Source organism: Dendrobates tinctorius, unplaced genomic scaffold (assembly GCF_039654945.1).
Source record: "Dendrobates tinctorius isolate UK_male_01 unplaced genomic scaffold, ASM3965494v1 ptg000223l, whole genome shotgun sequence".
NCBI classification, from domain to species: Eukaryota; Metazoa; Chordata; class Amphibia; order Anura; family Dendrobatidae; genus Dendrobates; species Dendrobates tinctorius.
The window spans coordinates 9204808-9222313 of NW_027361890.1; the positions used below are offsets into that span (position 1 = coordinate 9204808).

General features: G+C 44.0%; 1 protein-coding gene across 3 annotated transcripts in view; it reads left to right on the forward strand.

Annotated features, from left to right (window-relative positions):
• SGK2 (serum/glucocorticoid regulated kinase 2) overlaps positions 1-17506 on the forward strand; it is a 186461-nt gene that overhangs the window by 90978 nt on the left and 77977 nt on the right. For all 3 annotated transcript variants that reach the window (XR_012222375.1, XM_073555322.1, XM_073555321.1), the window contains exons 4-9: positions 2252-2335; positions 2415-2546; positions 4860-4972; positions 9860-9896; positions 11644-11730; positions 11885-11980. Coding sequence is in view for 2 of the 3 variants with exons in the window: in XM_073555322.1 (XP_073411423.1) it covers positions 2252-2335; positions 2415-2546; positions 4860-4972; positions 9860-9896; positions 11644-11730; positions 11885-11980 (549 nt within the window). In the remaining variant the exon portion in view is untranslated. The remainder of the gene's footprint in view (positions 1-2251; positions 2336-2414; positions 2547-4859; positions 4973-9859; positions 9897-11643; positions 11731-11884; positions 11981-17506) is intronic.

Sequence of the window (17506 nt, forward strand, 5' to 3'; positions counted from 1 at the left end):
ATTCTGATGTGGATGAGGAACGCCATCTAGAGTGCCGAGATCTGCAGCGGCTCCCATGTGAGCTGTGTCTGCTGTGGTAATGGGAAGAGCGTCTGTTACTGGGACAGCGGGAATGATGGTGGGAATTGTCAGAGGAGAATGGGGAGGACCAATTGCATAAATGCCTATATCTGCTGCGGCTATGGGGGTGTGCTGGGGGCATTTTTATTTGTGGTAAGTTGTTCATTTTCTGGGTTATGGGCCATAATTAACGTTGTGCTATACAACATGGGGGTGGTAAAAAATTACCATATTGTGGTGCTATACTATGGATTGTGAATGGAAGGGGGTGGGGTATTGTATCTCCTTTATTGGCTGCTGCTTGGGAATTTATTGGGGGTGTTTTTGGTGCATCACTGGTGATTGGTGCATTTACAGTGCTGCAGGCTTGATGTAGCTGGAGGGTGCACTCATCGGTTGGGTTGAACCGATCAGCGTGCTCTGCAGCTGTATGGAGTGACCTATGGCCCGTCTCCCTGTTCCTCTGTGAAGGCAGTGCGGCTGCGCCTGCAGGAGGAATGGTGCTGGATGGGCAAGAGCTGACCCGGGTAGTGATGTGTCGTTCGCGAACGATCCGACCCAAAGATCCAGCTCCCTGCTGTGAATGATGGGAGCAGGCACCCCAGTGAGAGACATTAAAATCCCTGAATGGCTCTCACTGGGTGTAAAATCCCGGTGTTCCGCAGACGTAACTCCGCCCACCCGAACAAAACTCTGCCCACTCAGCAATTTAATTAGTTCCTAGAAAGTGTGCGGGGTTTATGCGGTAGGTGGGCGGAGTTTCAGATGCCTGAACATGTGTGCAATAGGGATCCATTTAGGATCCAAAAAAGAGCCGGACTGCCCATCACTAGACCCGAGAGCTTGGAGGGGACCAGACGTGACGCATGGTTGTGGGCAAAGCCCGGCCATGACATGCCAGAAGATAGGCGGAGACAGCCAGGGCCCGGCGCGTCCTGGTCTGCACCCGGGAAGCGCGCAGATGCGGAGCTGCCCCGTTGCCGACCCGGAGCCACTCCGGTGGCCAGGGAAACGAGCAGACTGCCTGCCTTCCCGCACTGGAGGGCCAGCAGCCAGAGCACCAGCTGAAGGCAGGGGCGCATTGGGCGGCCCTGGCGAGGAGCACGGTCCCTCAATGCAGGATACAGATCAACAGCACATGGGACCGCCGCAGGTGAGGAGATGCAGGGGTACGGGGACGCGAGACCCGATAGGAGGAGAGGCCGCCCCAGGGGAGGCCATCTGGACAGCACGGCCAAGGCAGAGGTCTGGAGGGGTGTTAATGGATGGTGCCCTGGGGGAGTTAGCTGACACTAGAGGCACGGCCAAAGGCATGGACAGGGAGTCTGGAGAGGGCACAGGGAGGTGAGCACCGAGGCCAGTAATAAGGTCATGAAGCCAGTGCTCACCTTCCTGTGCTGCTCTCTGCCGCAGGGCTTACATCAGGCTTCAGACATGGCTGCAGGGGGTTCTAGGGTCTTCTAGATGTCAGCCGGGGGGAAAAGAGAAAGGCACTGACCTCGAGCACCTGAATTTAACCCATGTAGGTGTGGCTGGACGTCCCTTCCCCTTTCATCCCATTGGTCAGTTGGGCGTCCCAATTAGTGCATCACTTGGCGAGTGGTGGAAGGGGGGAATTGGGCACTGAACAGTATTTCCCTCTAACTTTAGCCATATGGGTTCCGCAGTCAGAGGCACATTCCTTAATTAGTACCATGCCTACCATTCTTACTGCTCTTGATCTCCATTGCTCAGTACAAGCTGTGGTGGTTAAGCAGGCTGTACAGAACCTGAATACAGTTGGATTCATGAGTGGAGTTGGTAAGAATCAATTCAGAGGACCTACTTCAGGCAGCAACGTTAGTTATCTGTGAACACCGGATGGGAGCCCTGAAAACAGCTTCCTACTTGACAGAATTTGTGGTTCTTTTGATTTGCTAGCCTGGCACGGTCAAATTTGTACATCTTGCCACAACAATGACATTGTCCCAGGCTAATTAGAAAAGACAAGATGCTATCAGGCAAGAGGCGTGGTTTTCAGGTCATGAACGCTATCAGGCCTGGTCTCGCAACATGCTTAGTATCAAAATAGTGCAGCTATTCTGACTAGATTTTCAGAGCACACCAGGCTCCTCTATGAAAAAAATACTGTATATGCAGTTAGTATTGTGAAATCTTGGTTTACCAACTAAAGAAGGTTTACTTTTAACAGGTCCTGCTGGCCAAGCGTAAAAGTGACAACAAGTTCTACGCTGTGAAGGTTCTACAGAAGAAGACCATTCTAAAGAGAAAAGAGGTATGTCATCATTCATATTCTAGCAGCCACATTTATTCTAATTTCTGAGCTTATAACAGTATTTCCTGTTCATTATCAGCAATCTCACATCATGGCTGAGAGGAATGTTTTGCTGAAGAACCTAAAGCATCCATTCCTTGTGGGATTACACTACTCCTTCCAAACCCCAGAAAAACTCTATTTTGTCCTGGACTATGTAAATGGAGGAGAGGTGAGACTGCATTCACAGATAAGTACTTATTTTCTAGTATAATCCAGAACCATGTGCTGCCTAGCCTTTCATATAACCAGGCGTCCTCAGATTACTTTTCTTTCAAGGTACCATGCTAAAAATCCTGTTACCATTAGAAGCAATTTGAAGGGAATCTATCAGGTGATTTTGGGTAGTATACTAATAGCCTGAAATAGGGATTGGGCAGCCCTTTCAGGATATGTAGCGTTTATTTCTATATGTGGCCCCTTTGTGTTCCTGTAAGCCCCAGACAAATTTATTGTCTCGCGCTGGCAAGTCAAGCATATGTAAATGGAAAATGAATACTCGCCCCCTCCCCCCACCGAAAATCCAGCCTACCCCTCTGCACTGGCGTCACTGATTCAATCAGACTGCCATATACCAGAGGATCGCATCCCTACCCCCGCACATTATCCCACCCACCTCTCCCGGCCAGCATCACTGATTCAGTCAGGCGACTATGTTACTCACCTGTGGATTGCATCGCTATCTGCTCTCTTGACCTGAGAGTGACAGCTGCTTAGAAATACAAGCTGTCATGCTCATGTCAGGGGAGCAGACGGCCAGTCTGAGGATTGCGATGTGATCCTCAGGTGAGCAACATAGCAGCCTGACTGAATCAGTGATGCTGGCCAGGAGAGGTGGGTGGGATTACGTGCGGGGGTAGGGATGAAAATTAATTTTGTATTTAAGTGGACGCTGGCAAGTCAAGCAAATGTAAAATTAATATTCACCCCTTTCCCCCACATAATCCTGCCCAACCTTCCCAGCCAGTATCACTGATTGGATGCAGCCAGACTGCTATGTTACTCGTCCAATGATCGCTTCGCAATCCTAGGACTAGCCATCTTCTCTCCTGACATGAGTGTGACAGCATGTATTTCTATGCAGTTGTCACTCTCAGGTAAGGAGAGCAGACGGCCAGTCCAAGGATTGCGATACGATCCTAGGGCATACGGCAGCCTGACTGTATCAGTGACACCAGTGCAGGATTATGGGTGGGGTAATGGGTGAATATTTATTTGCAATTTACACATGCTTGACTTGCCTGCATGAGACAAATTTGTCCGGAGTTTACAGTAACACCATGGGGGCCACGTAGAGAAAAAAAAGTTACATATCCTAAAAGGTCTGCCCAAGTCCTATTTTAGGATACTACACAAAAATGACCTGGCAGATTCCCTTTAAGTCAGTTACCAGTAAAATTTAAGTGATTTTGAGCCCTGTACTGCATTCACATATTGCGGCTGCATTGCAGTTATTAGCAGCAGTTGGGGTAAAATTGCGAAGTGGCCACAGCTAGTGAAAGCAGCCACTGGGTGTGGCAATAGAGAGGTCTCAGCTCAATTGTGTTGGAAAGGGTAATGATGCTGTCTTATCTGTGTACTGTATTCAATATGTTCTTTCATGTGTCCTGTACATTCACCCAACTGATTAAAAATAAGGTGGATACAGGCACTTAGGTCCCGATTTATCAAGACCGACGATTTTCTCGCTGGTCTGGATGAGAAGGCGTGGTGGAGTAAATTGCTCCTGATTGGTATTCACGTCTTCATTAATCAGGAATGCGTGATGAGCGGTGGGCGCCTCTCTGCTCCACGCCAGAACTCTTACATCAGTCTCTGAATTAGATGATCCATGGTGACACACCCCAGCGTGATCCTGTCACACCCCAGCTTGGCCCATTTTTGCATAGCTGGGAGAAACTGGCATGAAAATGCCACGTGTCACTAATGTTTGTGTAATTTCAAGTTCCACCAAAATATTTGTGACTTTTCAAAGCAATTTATGCCAGAATTCTGATGAATGAATTTTGATGAACTGGGGCCTTAGAACATTAATTACCATAATTGATCACCATTTTGTCATAACGAGATGACAATGATTAAATCACAAGTATGGTCATTTATGTGATGTTTCCTTACCACTCAACAATGGGGGTATCAAAGCTGTCCAGCTATATTCCTCATCTATTAGTTATGATGAGAATGGGTCTGAGAGACAAACACTCGTATGTAGTGCCGTGTTTTTCAATTACACATCACCCTTTTGCAGAATGATTCCAGCAATGATCATTATTTCTTATAAATTAGCTAATCTTTTCATTTCCTAATACTTGGCCCAAGGAAGATACTATGTAATAGGTTACCATTTATAGAGGCAATCAGAGTCACACAAGATCTCCTGGTTCAATGGTGTTGCAATATTTACAACCAATTTCTCCTTTAATATTAATAAAAATAAGAAGGCTTTTTCTCCATGGTACAGAATCTTTCTTCTCTCTATATTTAGCTGTTTTTCCACTTGCAAAGGGAGCGTTCTTTCCTGGAGCCACGGGCACGTTTCTATTCTGCGGAAGTGGCCAGTGCTATCGGCTATCTACACTCTCAAAACATCATCTACAGGTACGGTTCAGGAAAAATTACTGCCTAAAGAAATATATAACACACGTTTAGTATTTGCAGCAGGTTTTTTTTTTACTGTTTTTTTACTTGCTTTTTTTCCTAATCATCTGAATGGGTCAAAAATGCTGTAAAAACGCCAAAAGAATTGACTTGCTAAAGATTTGAAAAAATGCTTTGAATGTTGAAATCTGCAAGGAAAAAAATTAAGCAGCATGTCACTGAGATTTCAGAAATCTCGTTCACTTTGCTGGTACTGAAAACTGCTTTTTTCTGCATCAAAAACACAATTTATGAATAAGACCTTTCAGTAAAATGTAATAGCATGCGAGTAGAGAAAAATAATATAGCTTTCCAGACTATCACTAAATTGGCACATTACAATTTAATATACTGTACATTAAACTTGGGGATGATTTTCTTACATTATGTCAAGAGCTGTCATAATCGGACATACTGCATCTGCAATTCTATCCTTGACAAAGTATTAATGTAAATAGGCTATAAAATGACTGTCGATCAGCAAACGAGAAGATAATCGGCGGCTGTTTAGTGCTGGGGTGACAGCAGTAGAATAAGGTCACATGTAATCAGGGCCGGATCAAGGCTGCAGCACACTGGCTTCCTCTATTATTGCCATTCAACTAATCTTCAATTAAATGGTTGGTTTGGCACCTAAAATGTCCTTTTTAAATATCTTTACACCATAATCACTTATGTAAGTGGCTTTATTATAAAATGCCCTGCACTTCTCACTATCTAGCTAACCCCTACATGTGATTTTTTTACTTGAATTCCTTTGACGTTTTGTTTGCGAGGAGTCTCACAGGAGAGGCAAGCCCGGACACCTGCCCCGAAGGGGCTACAGGGAGGGCGCACATGACTAAGGAGGGATGCTAGGCCTGAGGGTTAGTGAAGGGTAAGGTGTAGTGCTTTTGTGTTTGTGGGGAAGGTGTGGGTTGGAGCTATGGGGCTTATGGTGCAATGTGAGTTGGCAGGGAGTGGTCAGTAGTGCTTTGTGTTTGTGGGGAAGGTGTGGGTTGGAGCTATGGGGCTTATTGTGCAATGTGAGTTGGCAGGGAGTGGTCAGTTGTGGGATGGATATATAGGGCAGAACTGTGGGGGGATGGTCATTCCTTACCTTGCAGACGTCCGGAATCGTCCCGCCCTCCCGCCCTAATTTAAGGATCTTCTGGAGATCGACATGGTGAAGAGAAGAAGAGGTTTGACGTTGTCGCAGCAGTCGGCGGAAAGGAGGGGGGTATTTGAAGTCGGTGGATTGCACAAAGAGCGGGGGGGTGAACCCAGTGCAGGAGCGGGTTACCCCTGGTGGTGCAATGGTATACTTGGTTAAGGTGGGTCCCAGCTGTGCTGGGTCACAGCGGGACATGTTAACGTGGGACCCTGCTGTGTTGGGTCACAGCGGGGCATGTTAACGTGGGTCCCTGCTGGGCTGGGTCCCAGCAGGACATTGGTTGGGCAACACTCGGCTGGGTGTCCTCGAGCCGGTGTGGTGCGGCTGAGGGCACGTGGTGGAGCTGGTGTTGCAATCATGTACAATGGACTCTTCATTTACCCTCCCTCCTTTTGCTGGTGGTTATGTTTATGGAATATTTCTACGTTTATGGATAAAATGTTATTGCTTGTTTGGTGTTAATAAACGGGGCTGCTGTGGCCTTTTACATCCAATGTCACGCAGTCGTGTCTTATTTAAGTTAAGAAGGGGTAAGTGTGGGTTTTTGGGAGGGGTCATTACAGTGAAGCCGTCAGTCAGACTTTCCTAAGTCATGTCTATCGCACCTTCTGGAACAGGACGTCATCGTAGGACGACCCTATAGTTACTATAGTTTCTTGCTTATCTACCCTCTGAAGATGTCCTGGATCCATGGTGATAGATGCTGTAGGAGAGGTGAACACAGCCCTGGCTCCCTGTATCTATCTCTGTGAAACAAGACATCATCAGAGGGCAGAGATAGACGCAGTGAGTGACACCAGCGCCACCCCACAACTTCTACCATCATAGTAACATAGTTTTGAAGGCTGAAGGAAGACCTTATGTCCATCTAGTTCAGCCTATTTTTAGTGCAGCTGTTCTGCATTGTTGATCTTGGGGAAGGCAAAAAACCCACAGAGTAGAAGCCAATTTTCTCCATAGGGAAAAAAATTCCTTCCCCTCAGCTGGGTCAACCATCTACCTATAATATTCTGTTATCACCCTCAAATGAATCACCATCAGGGTGCGGTGATAGAAGTTCTGCATTACACCAGCGCCACCCCACACCTTCAACTACCGTCCTCAAATGAATCGTCATCAGGAGGTGGCGCTGGTGTCACTCACTGCTTTTGTCTCTTTCCCTTAATGACATCTTGTTTAACAGTTACCCAGCAGTGATTAAAACAAGTAAAGCACAGTATACACAGAAGGAGGAACATTCCGAGTATATTCTAGAGCAGACCTGGGCAAAGTGCGGCCCACGGGCAACATCTGGCCCTCTGGCTCTCTCAGTCCAGCCCACGGACCAAGACAGCCGTGGGGCTGAAAACTTGAGGTCCGTAGGCTGCACTGTGCCCGCCCGCTCACACGCTGTCTCCCACAGTCAGCATTGGTGGAGGAGGGGCCTCCGGCCACTTCCTCCACCAATCAGCGTGTGAAACAGCGATGACGTCATGTCATTGCATCAACTGTGTACCACCAGAGAGTCAGCGCATTGGAGACAGCAACAGAAGCAAGGCGCCTGGGAACAGGACCGAAGTGAGTATGTGGTGTTTTTTTTCATGTGTATGAATATGGGGGTGAACATGGGGATCCTATGGCGGTGAACATGGGGATCCTATGGGGGTGACATGCAGCACACGGGGAGGTTATGGGGGTGACATGCTGCACACGGGGAGGCTATGGGGGTGTCATGCTGCCCACGGGGAGGCTATGGGGGTATCTTGCAGCACATAGGGAGGCTATGGGGGTATCATGCTGCACATGGAGAGGCTATGGGAGTATCATGCTGCTCATGGGGAGGCTATGGGGGTGACATGCTGCACCTGGTGAGGCTATGGGGGTATCATGCTGCACACGAGGAGGCTATAGGGGTGACATGCTGCAAATGGTGAGGCTATGGGAAGGTTGTATACTGTCATGCAATATATGGGGAGGCTGTGTGGGGCTCAATCAGTATATAGGGAGGCAGTGGGGGCCTCATGCAGTATATGAGAGGCTGTGTGGGGCCTCATTCTGTATGTGGAGAGACTGTGGGGCTCATGCTGTATATAAGAAGGCTATGTGGGGCTCATGCAGTTTATGGGGAGGCTGTGTGGGGCCTAATGCAGTATATGGGAAACTGGGGTTCATGCATTACATAGGGAGGTTGTGTGGGGCTCATGCCGTATATAGGGAGGCTGTGTGTGGCTCATGCCGTATATAGGGAGGCTGTGTGCGGCTCATTCCGTTTATAGGGTGGCTGTGTGGGGTTCATGCCGTATATAGGGAGGCTGTGTGGGGCTCATGTTGCATTTGTAGTAGGCTGTGTGAGGCTCATGCTGTATATAAGGGGCTGTGGGGGGGTTCAAAGATATATATTGGGGTGTCAGCATACTTAATTATGCTCAATAATAAGTGATACATTTAATATTAATAAAGTAATATTGAGAATTAATTTCAAGCTATTCTGCCCTCCACAACAGTCATGGTCTCTCATGTGGCCCCTCGGGAAAATTAATTACCCACCCCTGGTCTAGAGTCACAATCCCAAGAAACAGGTTTATGTCTAAATGGGCCTTAATAAATAATATCATTGATCCACTCCAGGCACCCAGAAAAATCTGACTTGTAGCATAGCAGAGGGCAGTAGACATTTGGGAAGGAGCCCAGAATACCCGGGACAAGTGTGTAACAGTTAGAAGATAAAGGAGATAGAAGCAGAGTGTCGAAGCTGCACTCACCTCTCCCACAGCGTTTATCACCATGGATCCATGACACCTTCCGAGGGCAGCGACGCAAGACATTGTAGTAACTGTCACCTGATGAAGTCCTGCTCCAGGAGAGGTGATAGACGCTACAGGGTAGAGAGTGCAATCCCAGCCTGGTGTAACAGAACATTTGAGACTCCTCTCAAAAGAAAGATCACAGGAAGTGAAGTAAAAAAACATATTTGGGGAATTGCTAAATAGGGAGCAATGTAGGTTATTATACAACAAAGCTAATCAGAAAAGTGGCTAGGTAAGAAAGGACATAGGTAACAGACCAACCCTTTAACCTTTATTCCAGCCCTGGAGCTCAGCTGAATGCAGTGTACTTACTATTTTTTTATATTAACTGTATTTCTGCCTATTCATTCTTTTCCCCTCAAAAATATTGAAATCTGGGGATTTAGTAAAGCCTCACTCACATATTTGATGGCGTGTAATTTGGTATGTAATATGATGTGAAAATGAAGCTTTACTTGGGCAGATGTTCATGTATGGCATACAAGGGCAAAAATTTTATTTGGAGAAATATTCATGTATTCTGCTTTATATTTGTATGTCAGTTTACATAACTCCATAAATTGCATTATCACCATATCTGTAATCTACGTAAAGCAGATAATGAATATTGTCCTTTTGCCTTCTCTCACAACCGTTATCTAATTAAACTACTACTGGTGTTATTATTGACCCCATTATAGTAAATTATATTCATAATTTTTACAGCCTAAACTGATCTAACTTCTCTAAACTGATGAATTCTAATTGATCTTAAATTAATAATATACGGTAAATGAAGGGAGATGTATACAATTGTGCAGGCATACATTTGCATTCGCTTTTGAAAGAATGGGATGTATAACATAAGATGCAAATTATTCTTGGAAATTACTTCCACTGTAACTCAATGGCTGTTTCCTTTTTTTCTAGAGATTTAAAGCCAGAAAATATCCTGCTTGACAGCCAGGTAGGGGACAAAAAAAGTGAGAATATGTGATATCTGATATACAAAACAAAACATTATTTATAGATTTCTACTGTATATAGTGTGCAGTTCTAAGCTGAGACTCATACAGTGGGTACGAAAAGTATTCAGACCCCTTTAAATTTTTCACTCTTTCATTGCAGCCATTTGGTAAACTCAAAAAAGTTCATTTTTTTTCTCATTAATGTACACTCTGCACCCCCATCTTGACTGAAAAAACAGAAATGTAGAAATGTTTGAAAATTTATTAAAAAAGAAAAACTGAAATATCACATGGTCATAAGTATTCAGACCTTTTGCTCAGACACTCATATTTAAGTCACATGCTGTCCATTTCCTTGTGATCCTCCTTGAGATGGTTCTACTCCTTCATTGGAGTCCAGCTGTGTTTAATTAAACTAGTAGGACTTGATTTGTAAAGGCACTCACCTGTCTATATAAGACCTCACAGCTCACAGTGCATGTCAGACCATATGAGAATCATGAGGTCAAAGGAACTGGCCAAGGAGCTCAGAGATAGAATTGTGGCACAGATCTGGCCAAGGATAAAAAAGAATTTGTGCAGTACTCAAGGTTCCTAAGAGCACAGTGGCCTCCATAATCCTTAAATAGAAGTTTGGGACCACCAGAAGTCTTCCTAGACCTGGACGTCCAGCCAAACTGAGTGATCATGGGAGAAGAACCTTGGTGAGAAAGCTAAAAAAGAACCCCAAGATCACTGTGGCTGAGCTCCACAAGTGCAGTAGGGCGATGGGAGAAAGTTCCACAAAGTCAACTATCACTGCAGCCCTCCATCAGTCGGGCCGTTATGGCAGATTGGACCAACGGAAGCTTCTCCTCGGTGCCAGACATATGAAAGCCCAAAAGGAGTTTGCTAAAAAACACATGAAGGACTCCCGAACTATGAGAAATAAGATTCTAGGGTCTGATGAGAGGAAGATAGAACTTTTTGGTGATAATTCTAAGCGGTATGTGTGGAGAAAACCAGGCACTGCTCATCACCTGCCCAATACAATCGCAACAGTGAAACATGGTGGTGGCAGCATCATGCTATGGGGCTGTTTTTCAGCTGCAGGGACAGGACAACTGATTGCAATTTAAGGAAACACGAATGTGGCCAAGTACAGAGATATCCTGGATGAAAACCTCTTCCAGAGTGCTCTAGATCTCAGACTTGGCCGAAGGTTCACTTTCCAACAAGACAATGACTCTAAGCACACAACTAAAATAACAAAGGAGTGGCTTCGGAACAACTCTGTGACCATTCTTGACTGACCCAGTCAGAGCCCTGACCTAAACCCAATTGAGCATCTCTGGAGAGACCTGAAAATGGCTGTCCACCAACGTTCACCATCCAACCTGATGGAACTGGAGAGGATCTGCAAGGAAGAATGGCAGAGGATCCCCAAATACAAGTGTGAAAAACTTGGTGCATCATTCCCAAGAATGACTGTACTAGCTCAAAAGGGTGCTTCTACTCAATACTGAGAAAAGGGTCTGAATACTTATGACCATGTGATATTTCAGATTTTCTTTTTTTATAAATTTGCAAAAATTTCTACACTTCTGTTTTTTTCAGTCAAGATGGGGTGCAGAGTGTACAGTAATGAGAAAAAAAAATGAACTATTTTGCATTTACCAAATGGCTGCAATGAAACAAAGAGTGAAAAAATTAAAGTGGTCTGATTTCTTTCCGTACCCACTGTAGATTAACTTCTCTTACACTCAGGGCCATGTGGTGCTGACTGATTTTGGACTCTGTAAAGAGGGGATGGAACCAGAAGAGACCACCAGCACTTTCTGCGGAACACCGGAGGTATTTACTTATATTCATTTTTTTATGATAATATAGAGGTTTCTTATATATTATGACAGTTTTAACACAATGGCAAAACATCAAATTACTTGAGCAATGATGGCTTGTGGTAGTGGGGTAAAATATCTTACATTTATAACTTTATTTTTTTAAGTATCTGGCACCAGAAGTTCTAAGAAAACAGCCATATGATCGCACAGTAGACTGGTGGTGTCTGGGTGCAGTCCTATATGAGATGCTTTATGGACTGGCAAGTATCTGACATTGAGCAGAGAATACATTACGTCTAGCATTTTATTCAAAACTCACTCTTTCTATGACTCCTGTTCCATTGCCACTTCTCTTTCGCTAAATTATGGTATGGTGCTTGCTTGCAGCTGCTTAACAGGAGGTGGGGGCATATTGAGAAATCTTGGCCTGAGTGCAAAGGTCATAGACTTGTGTCTTTTTCGTACAACTTGTCCTACGCGTCTGTCCACCTCTTAGTTCACACTTCACCTATTTCTTTGCCACAGTTCTTCCTAAAGTGTAGGATCAGTAAGAAAAGAGTATACGATTTGTGTAACAGGTACAGCATTGACTAAGCATGAGTGCATTCATTTTCCATTTTTATTCTTTTGTCCTAATCTGTCAATCAAGTGATAATATCACCTCCTGTCTCAGTAACCACTGTGAGGCCAAGCTCCTAAAAGACTCTTGTGGCCACAGACTATTACCATATATACTCGCGTATAAGCTGAGACTTTCAAACCATTTTTTTGGGCTGAAAGTCCCCCTCTCGGCTTATACGTGAGTCATATATCAGGGGGTCGGCGGGGGAGGGGGAGCGGGGGTGTCAGGTCATACTTACCCCCCTGGCTTGGTCTCTGCAGCCCTCCTTCTCGCGGGCTCAGGCTCCTTCCTTCAGCAGTCACGTGGTACCGCTTATTAAAGTCATGAATATGCGCATATTTATGATTTTAATGAGCGGTACCACGTGACGAGAGGCGAGCATGTCATTTTTTTAATTTGCTGCGGCAGCAGCATATGGGGGGCTATTCTATGGAGCATCTTATGGGGCATAATTATAGAGCAGCATATGGGGGCATAATCTATGGAGCATCTTATGAGGCATAATCTATGGAGCATCTTTGGGGCATAATCTATGGAGCATCTTATGTGGCATAACCTATGGAGCATCTTATGGGGCAGCATATGGGGGCATAATCTATGGAGCATCTTTGGGGCATAATCTATGGAGCATCTTATGGGGCATAACCTATGGAGCATCTTATGGGGCAGCATATGGGGCATAATCTATGGACCATTTTATGGGGGCATAATCTATGGAGCAGCATATGGGAGCATAATTATGGAGCAGCATATGGTGGCATAAACTATGGAGCAGCATATGGGGGCATAATCTATGTAACAGCATATGGGGGCATAATGTATGGAGCATATTATGGGGGCATAATCTATGTAGCAGCATATGGGGGCATAAACTATGGAGCAGCATATGGGGGCACAATCTATGGAACAACATATGGGGGCATAATCTATGGAGCAGCATATGGGGGCATAAACTATGGAGCAGCATATGGGGGCATAATCTATTGAACAGCATATGGGGGCATAATCTATGGAGCAGCATATGGGGGCATAATCTATGGAGCATCTTATGGGGCAGCATATGGGGCATAATCTATGGAATATCTTATGGGGCCATAACCTTTATGGGGCAGCATATGGGGCATATTATTCTATAGAGCATCTTATGGGGGTATTAGCTATTGTGCAGCATTATATGGGGTGTATTTTGTGTGGAGCATTTTATGGGGCCATCATGAACTGTATGGAGCATTATATGGGGCTCCTTATTCAATATGGATATTCAAAAACATTTAACCTACTGATGTCTCAATTAATTTTACTATTATTGGCATCTATTTTTATTTTTGAAATTTACCAGTAGCTGCTGCATTTTCCATCCTAGGCTTATAAGCGAGACAAAAGGTTTTCCAAGTTTTTTTGTGGAAAATTTAGGGGGGTCGGCTTATACACGAGTATATACGGTAAATAGGATACTGGGAATGAACAGGACAGAGAGGTTCATCCAAAAAAACCAAGCAGTTTGGAAGATGGCTCCTAATCACGAGCCAAGTTGGGAGGTTGCATGTCTAGACTAGGGGATGGGAAAAAACTTAAAGATGCAAACATATTAATGTATTAGACTGGAACAGGGAAGTTTTAGTGGGAGAAATAGTCTATATCTGGGTGAACGATTCATTTTACCCACAGGCCACGTGAGAAACCGTGACTGTAATGAACCAATAGGCTGAAATGAATTCTGCTCAACATTAATATATTAATTATAATTACTTTATAATATTATTTGCATCACTTAATATTGAGCATAATTAAGTATGCTGACATCCCCTTATATGCTGTATGAGCCCTCACACAGCCTCCTATATACAGTATGAGCCCTCACATAGCCTCTCTCTATATAGTATGAGCCCCCCACATCACTCCTTTATATACAGTATGAGCCCCACATAGCTTCTTATGTACAGCATGAGTCCCACGTAGCCTATTATGTACAGAATGAGCCCCACATAGCCTGGTATGTACAGCATGAGCCCCACATAGCCTACCAAATACTCTGAGCCTCCCCAAACCCTGCTATATACAGTAGGGGAAAAAAGTATTTGATCCCTTGCTGATTTTGTAAGTTTACCCACTGACAAATACATGAACAGTCTATAATTTTAAAGAAAGGTTAATTTTAACATTGAGAGATAGAATATAAAATAAAATCCAGACAATCACATTGTATAAATTATATAAATTTATTTGCATTTTGCAGTGAGAAATAAGTATTTGATACCCTACCAACCATTAAGAGTTCTGGCTCCTACAGACCAGTTAGATGTTTCTAATCAACTCGTTACCTGCATTAAATACAGCTGTCTTACATAATCACCTTTATAAAAGACTCCTGTCCACAGACTCAATCAGTCAGACTCTAACCTGTACAACATGGGCAAGACCAAAGAGCTTCATAAGGATGTCAGGGACAAAATCATAGACCTGCATAAAGGTGGAATAGGCTACAAAACCATAAGTAAGACGCTGGGTGAGAAGGAGACAACTGTTGGCGCAATAGTAAGAAAATGGAAGAAATGCAAAATGACTGTCAATCAACATCGATCTGAGGCAACATGCAAAATCTCACCTCGTGGGTTATCCTTGATCATGAGAAAAATGAGAGATCAGCCTAAAACTACATGGGGGAACCAAGAAAACCATTGGTAACACATTACGACGTAAAGGTTTAAAATCCTGCAGTGCCCACAAGGTCCCCCTGCTCAAGAAGGCACATGTGCCGACCCGTCTGAAGTTTGCCAATGAACACCTGGATGATTCTGTGAGTGATTGGGAGAAGGTGCTGTGGTCAGACGAGACAAAAATTGAGGGCTTTAGCATTAACTCAAGTCGCCGTATTTGGAGGAAAAGAAATGCTGCCTATGACCCAAAGAACACCGTCCCCACTGTCAAGCATAAAGGTGTAAACATTATGTTTTGGGGGTGTTTCTCTGCTAAAGGCACACGACTACTTCACTGCATTAATGAGAGAATGGATGGAGTATCAAACCAAAACAGGTATATAGTGGGTGTGATTAGGCTCATAAACCAAAAAGAAAAGCATCCCTTAAAATTTTACTTTTAATATAGGATTAAAAAATTCCAAGAAATTTTTTTTTTTATAGAAAAATACAAGTAACACCTCCCAGGTGTTTAGACTAGGGGAATGTTGCCAGGGAGTTAGGTAGGATATTTGGAGAGCGTGGTATGACAATCCTGACACTGACCCTAATGATACCCTAATACACTGATAACCCACCTAACAGCGAAGGTTGGCACCCTAGGGTTGTTAAATGCATTAAAAAGCAATTTAACTACAGTATTTAAAAATCAAGCAATGTGATTTTCTGTTTTTTGTTTTTAGATTCTGTCTCTCACAGTTGAAATGTACCTACGATAAAAATTACCTCTCCATTCTTTATAGGTGGGAAAACTTGAAAAATTGTCAGTGTATCAAATATTTATTTTCTCCACTGTACATACAAACATCTTATACACATGAAAAAAAAGCAACATATACGCCTCGTTCCAGTTCCCATCTCCAATACAACTGACTCTCCACAGTTCACAGCTGACGGAATGAACTGACGTAATCATGACTGCTGTCTCACACGCTGATTGGTGGAAGATGGAGTCGGCAACTTCATCCTCCACCAATATCATTCATTGCCATCTGCATCCCGAGAATGTAGCGGGCGGCAGTGGATTGTCAGGCAGGTAAGAGCATGGGGCAGCCCATGGGCCACTGTTTCAGCGCTTCTGCTGTCTCGGTCTGCACTGGAACAGCCAGAAGGCCGGATGTGGCGCGCAGTTTGCCCAGGTCTGGTCCACATGTATCTCTATGTTGCAGACCTATGCAAACTGTTTTAGTATGCATTGTTTGGAAGGATTACCCAGCAGTGCCACTATATAGTGCCCATATGCAGAGATTGTGAAAAGGAACCAGCAGTGACAGGAATAAGAGGACAGTTCATCTAACTCATTGATATAGTAGGTCCTCTGTGGCCACCCTTTCTCTCAAATCTTCCTTTTTATACTCTTAACGATACTCCAGAAAGGAGTTGAAAAAGTACACAACCCTTCTATGAAACTGAATAAATGGTAATCTCTGACTATAGTGTTACTATTGCAATTTGTGCAGTAGGATTCCAATAATGACATTGTACTGGTGAAATGCTAGAGATGCGCAAATATTTTGAAACTCAAATTTGCCAGTTTAGTTTATTTATTTTTTTTATTTGAAGCATAGCTTATAGATTTGCAGCAAATCGTAACACTGCACAGCCTTCAAATGCCCTGAAAAGACTTGTATAACACAAGAGGTCTCCTAAAATTGTATTGAACACCTTCTAATCTTAGTAATGTTAAAAGGCGGCCTTTGAAATTGTGTCCTTCATCTCATCCCAGTACAAAGTTTGATTGTCCATCTCATCCAATAAAACTAGAAGATTTTCTAATGTATGTCCCTCAGCCCTCAAAATGCTCTAGTTAGGTGACTAAGGGGCAGAACAGCTAGGGGTTTCATTGACGAAATTGAAAGTCTGCAATGTAAATGGCGTCTGAGAAGGTGGACTCTGCATAACACTGATCCAAAATGAGATGAGTGCTGTGCATGTATTCCATGGCACCCTCCTTTCCTCCCAACGAATAAGCTTGCTGGAGTCAAGAAGGCCAATTATGACCTGCGTTTGTTAGTAATATTGCCCAGATAGGTGGTGCAGCTGCTGTTCCCACATTCTTAGACTTTACCTTTTGTTAAAGCTGAGGTGTGCACTCAGGTCCTCTCTTTAGCCTATAACACCCTATAATTACTGCTACACTCCCTGTCTCAGCTTTTATAGTGCCTGCAGTCCCTCCTGATTGGTTATAGTATACCAATTGGGAAGCCTGTGCAGCCACCCATGAGGTCATGTGAGCTCTCTCTGGCTGAAGCAAGCTTCAGCAGCATGTAAAATTGTGCAAAGCATTATTTTTATCAATTTGTTAAAATCAAATTGCAAATTGTTCATCTTCTCAGGGAGCTGTAAATGTAATAAATTTGACAGGAATTTGATCTGCATCAAATCAATTCACTTATCTCTACTAATTACGCTTTTCACTAATATATTCTTTCAAGTAGTTACAAATCAAACCTTTTATATATGCATGT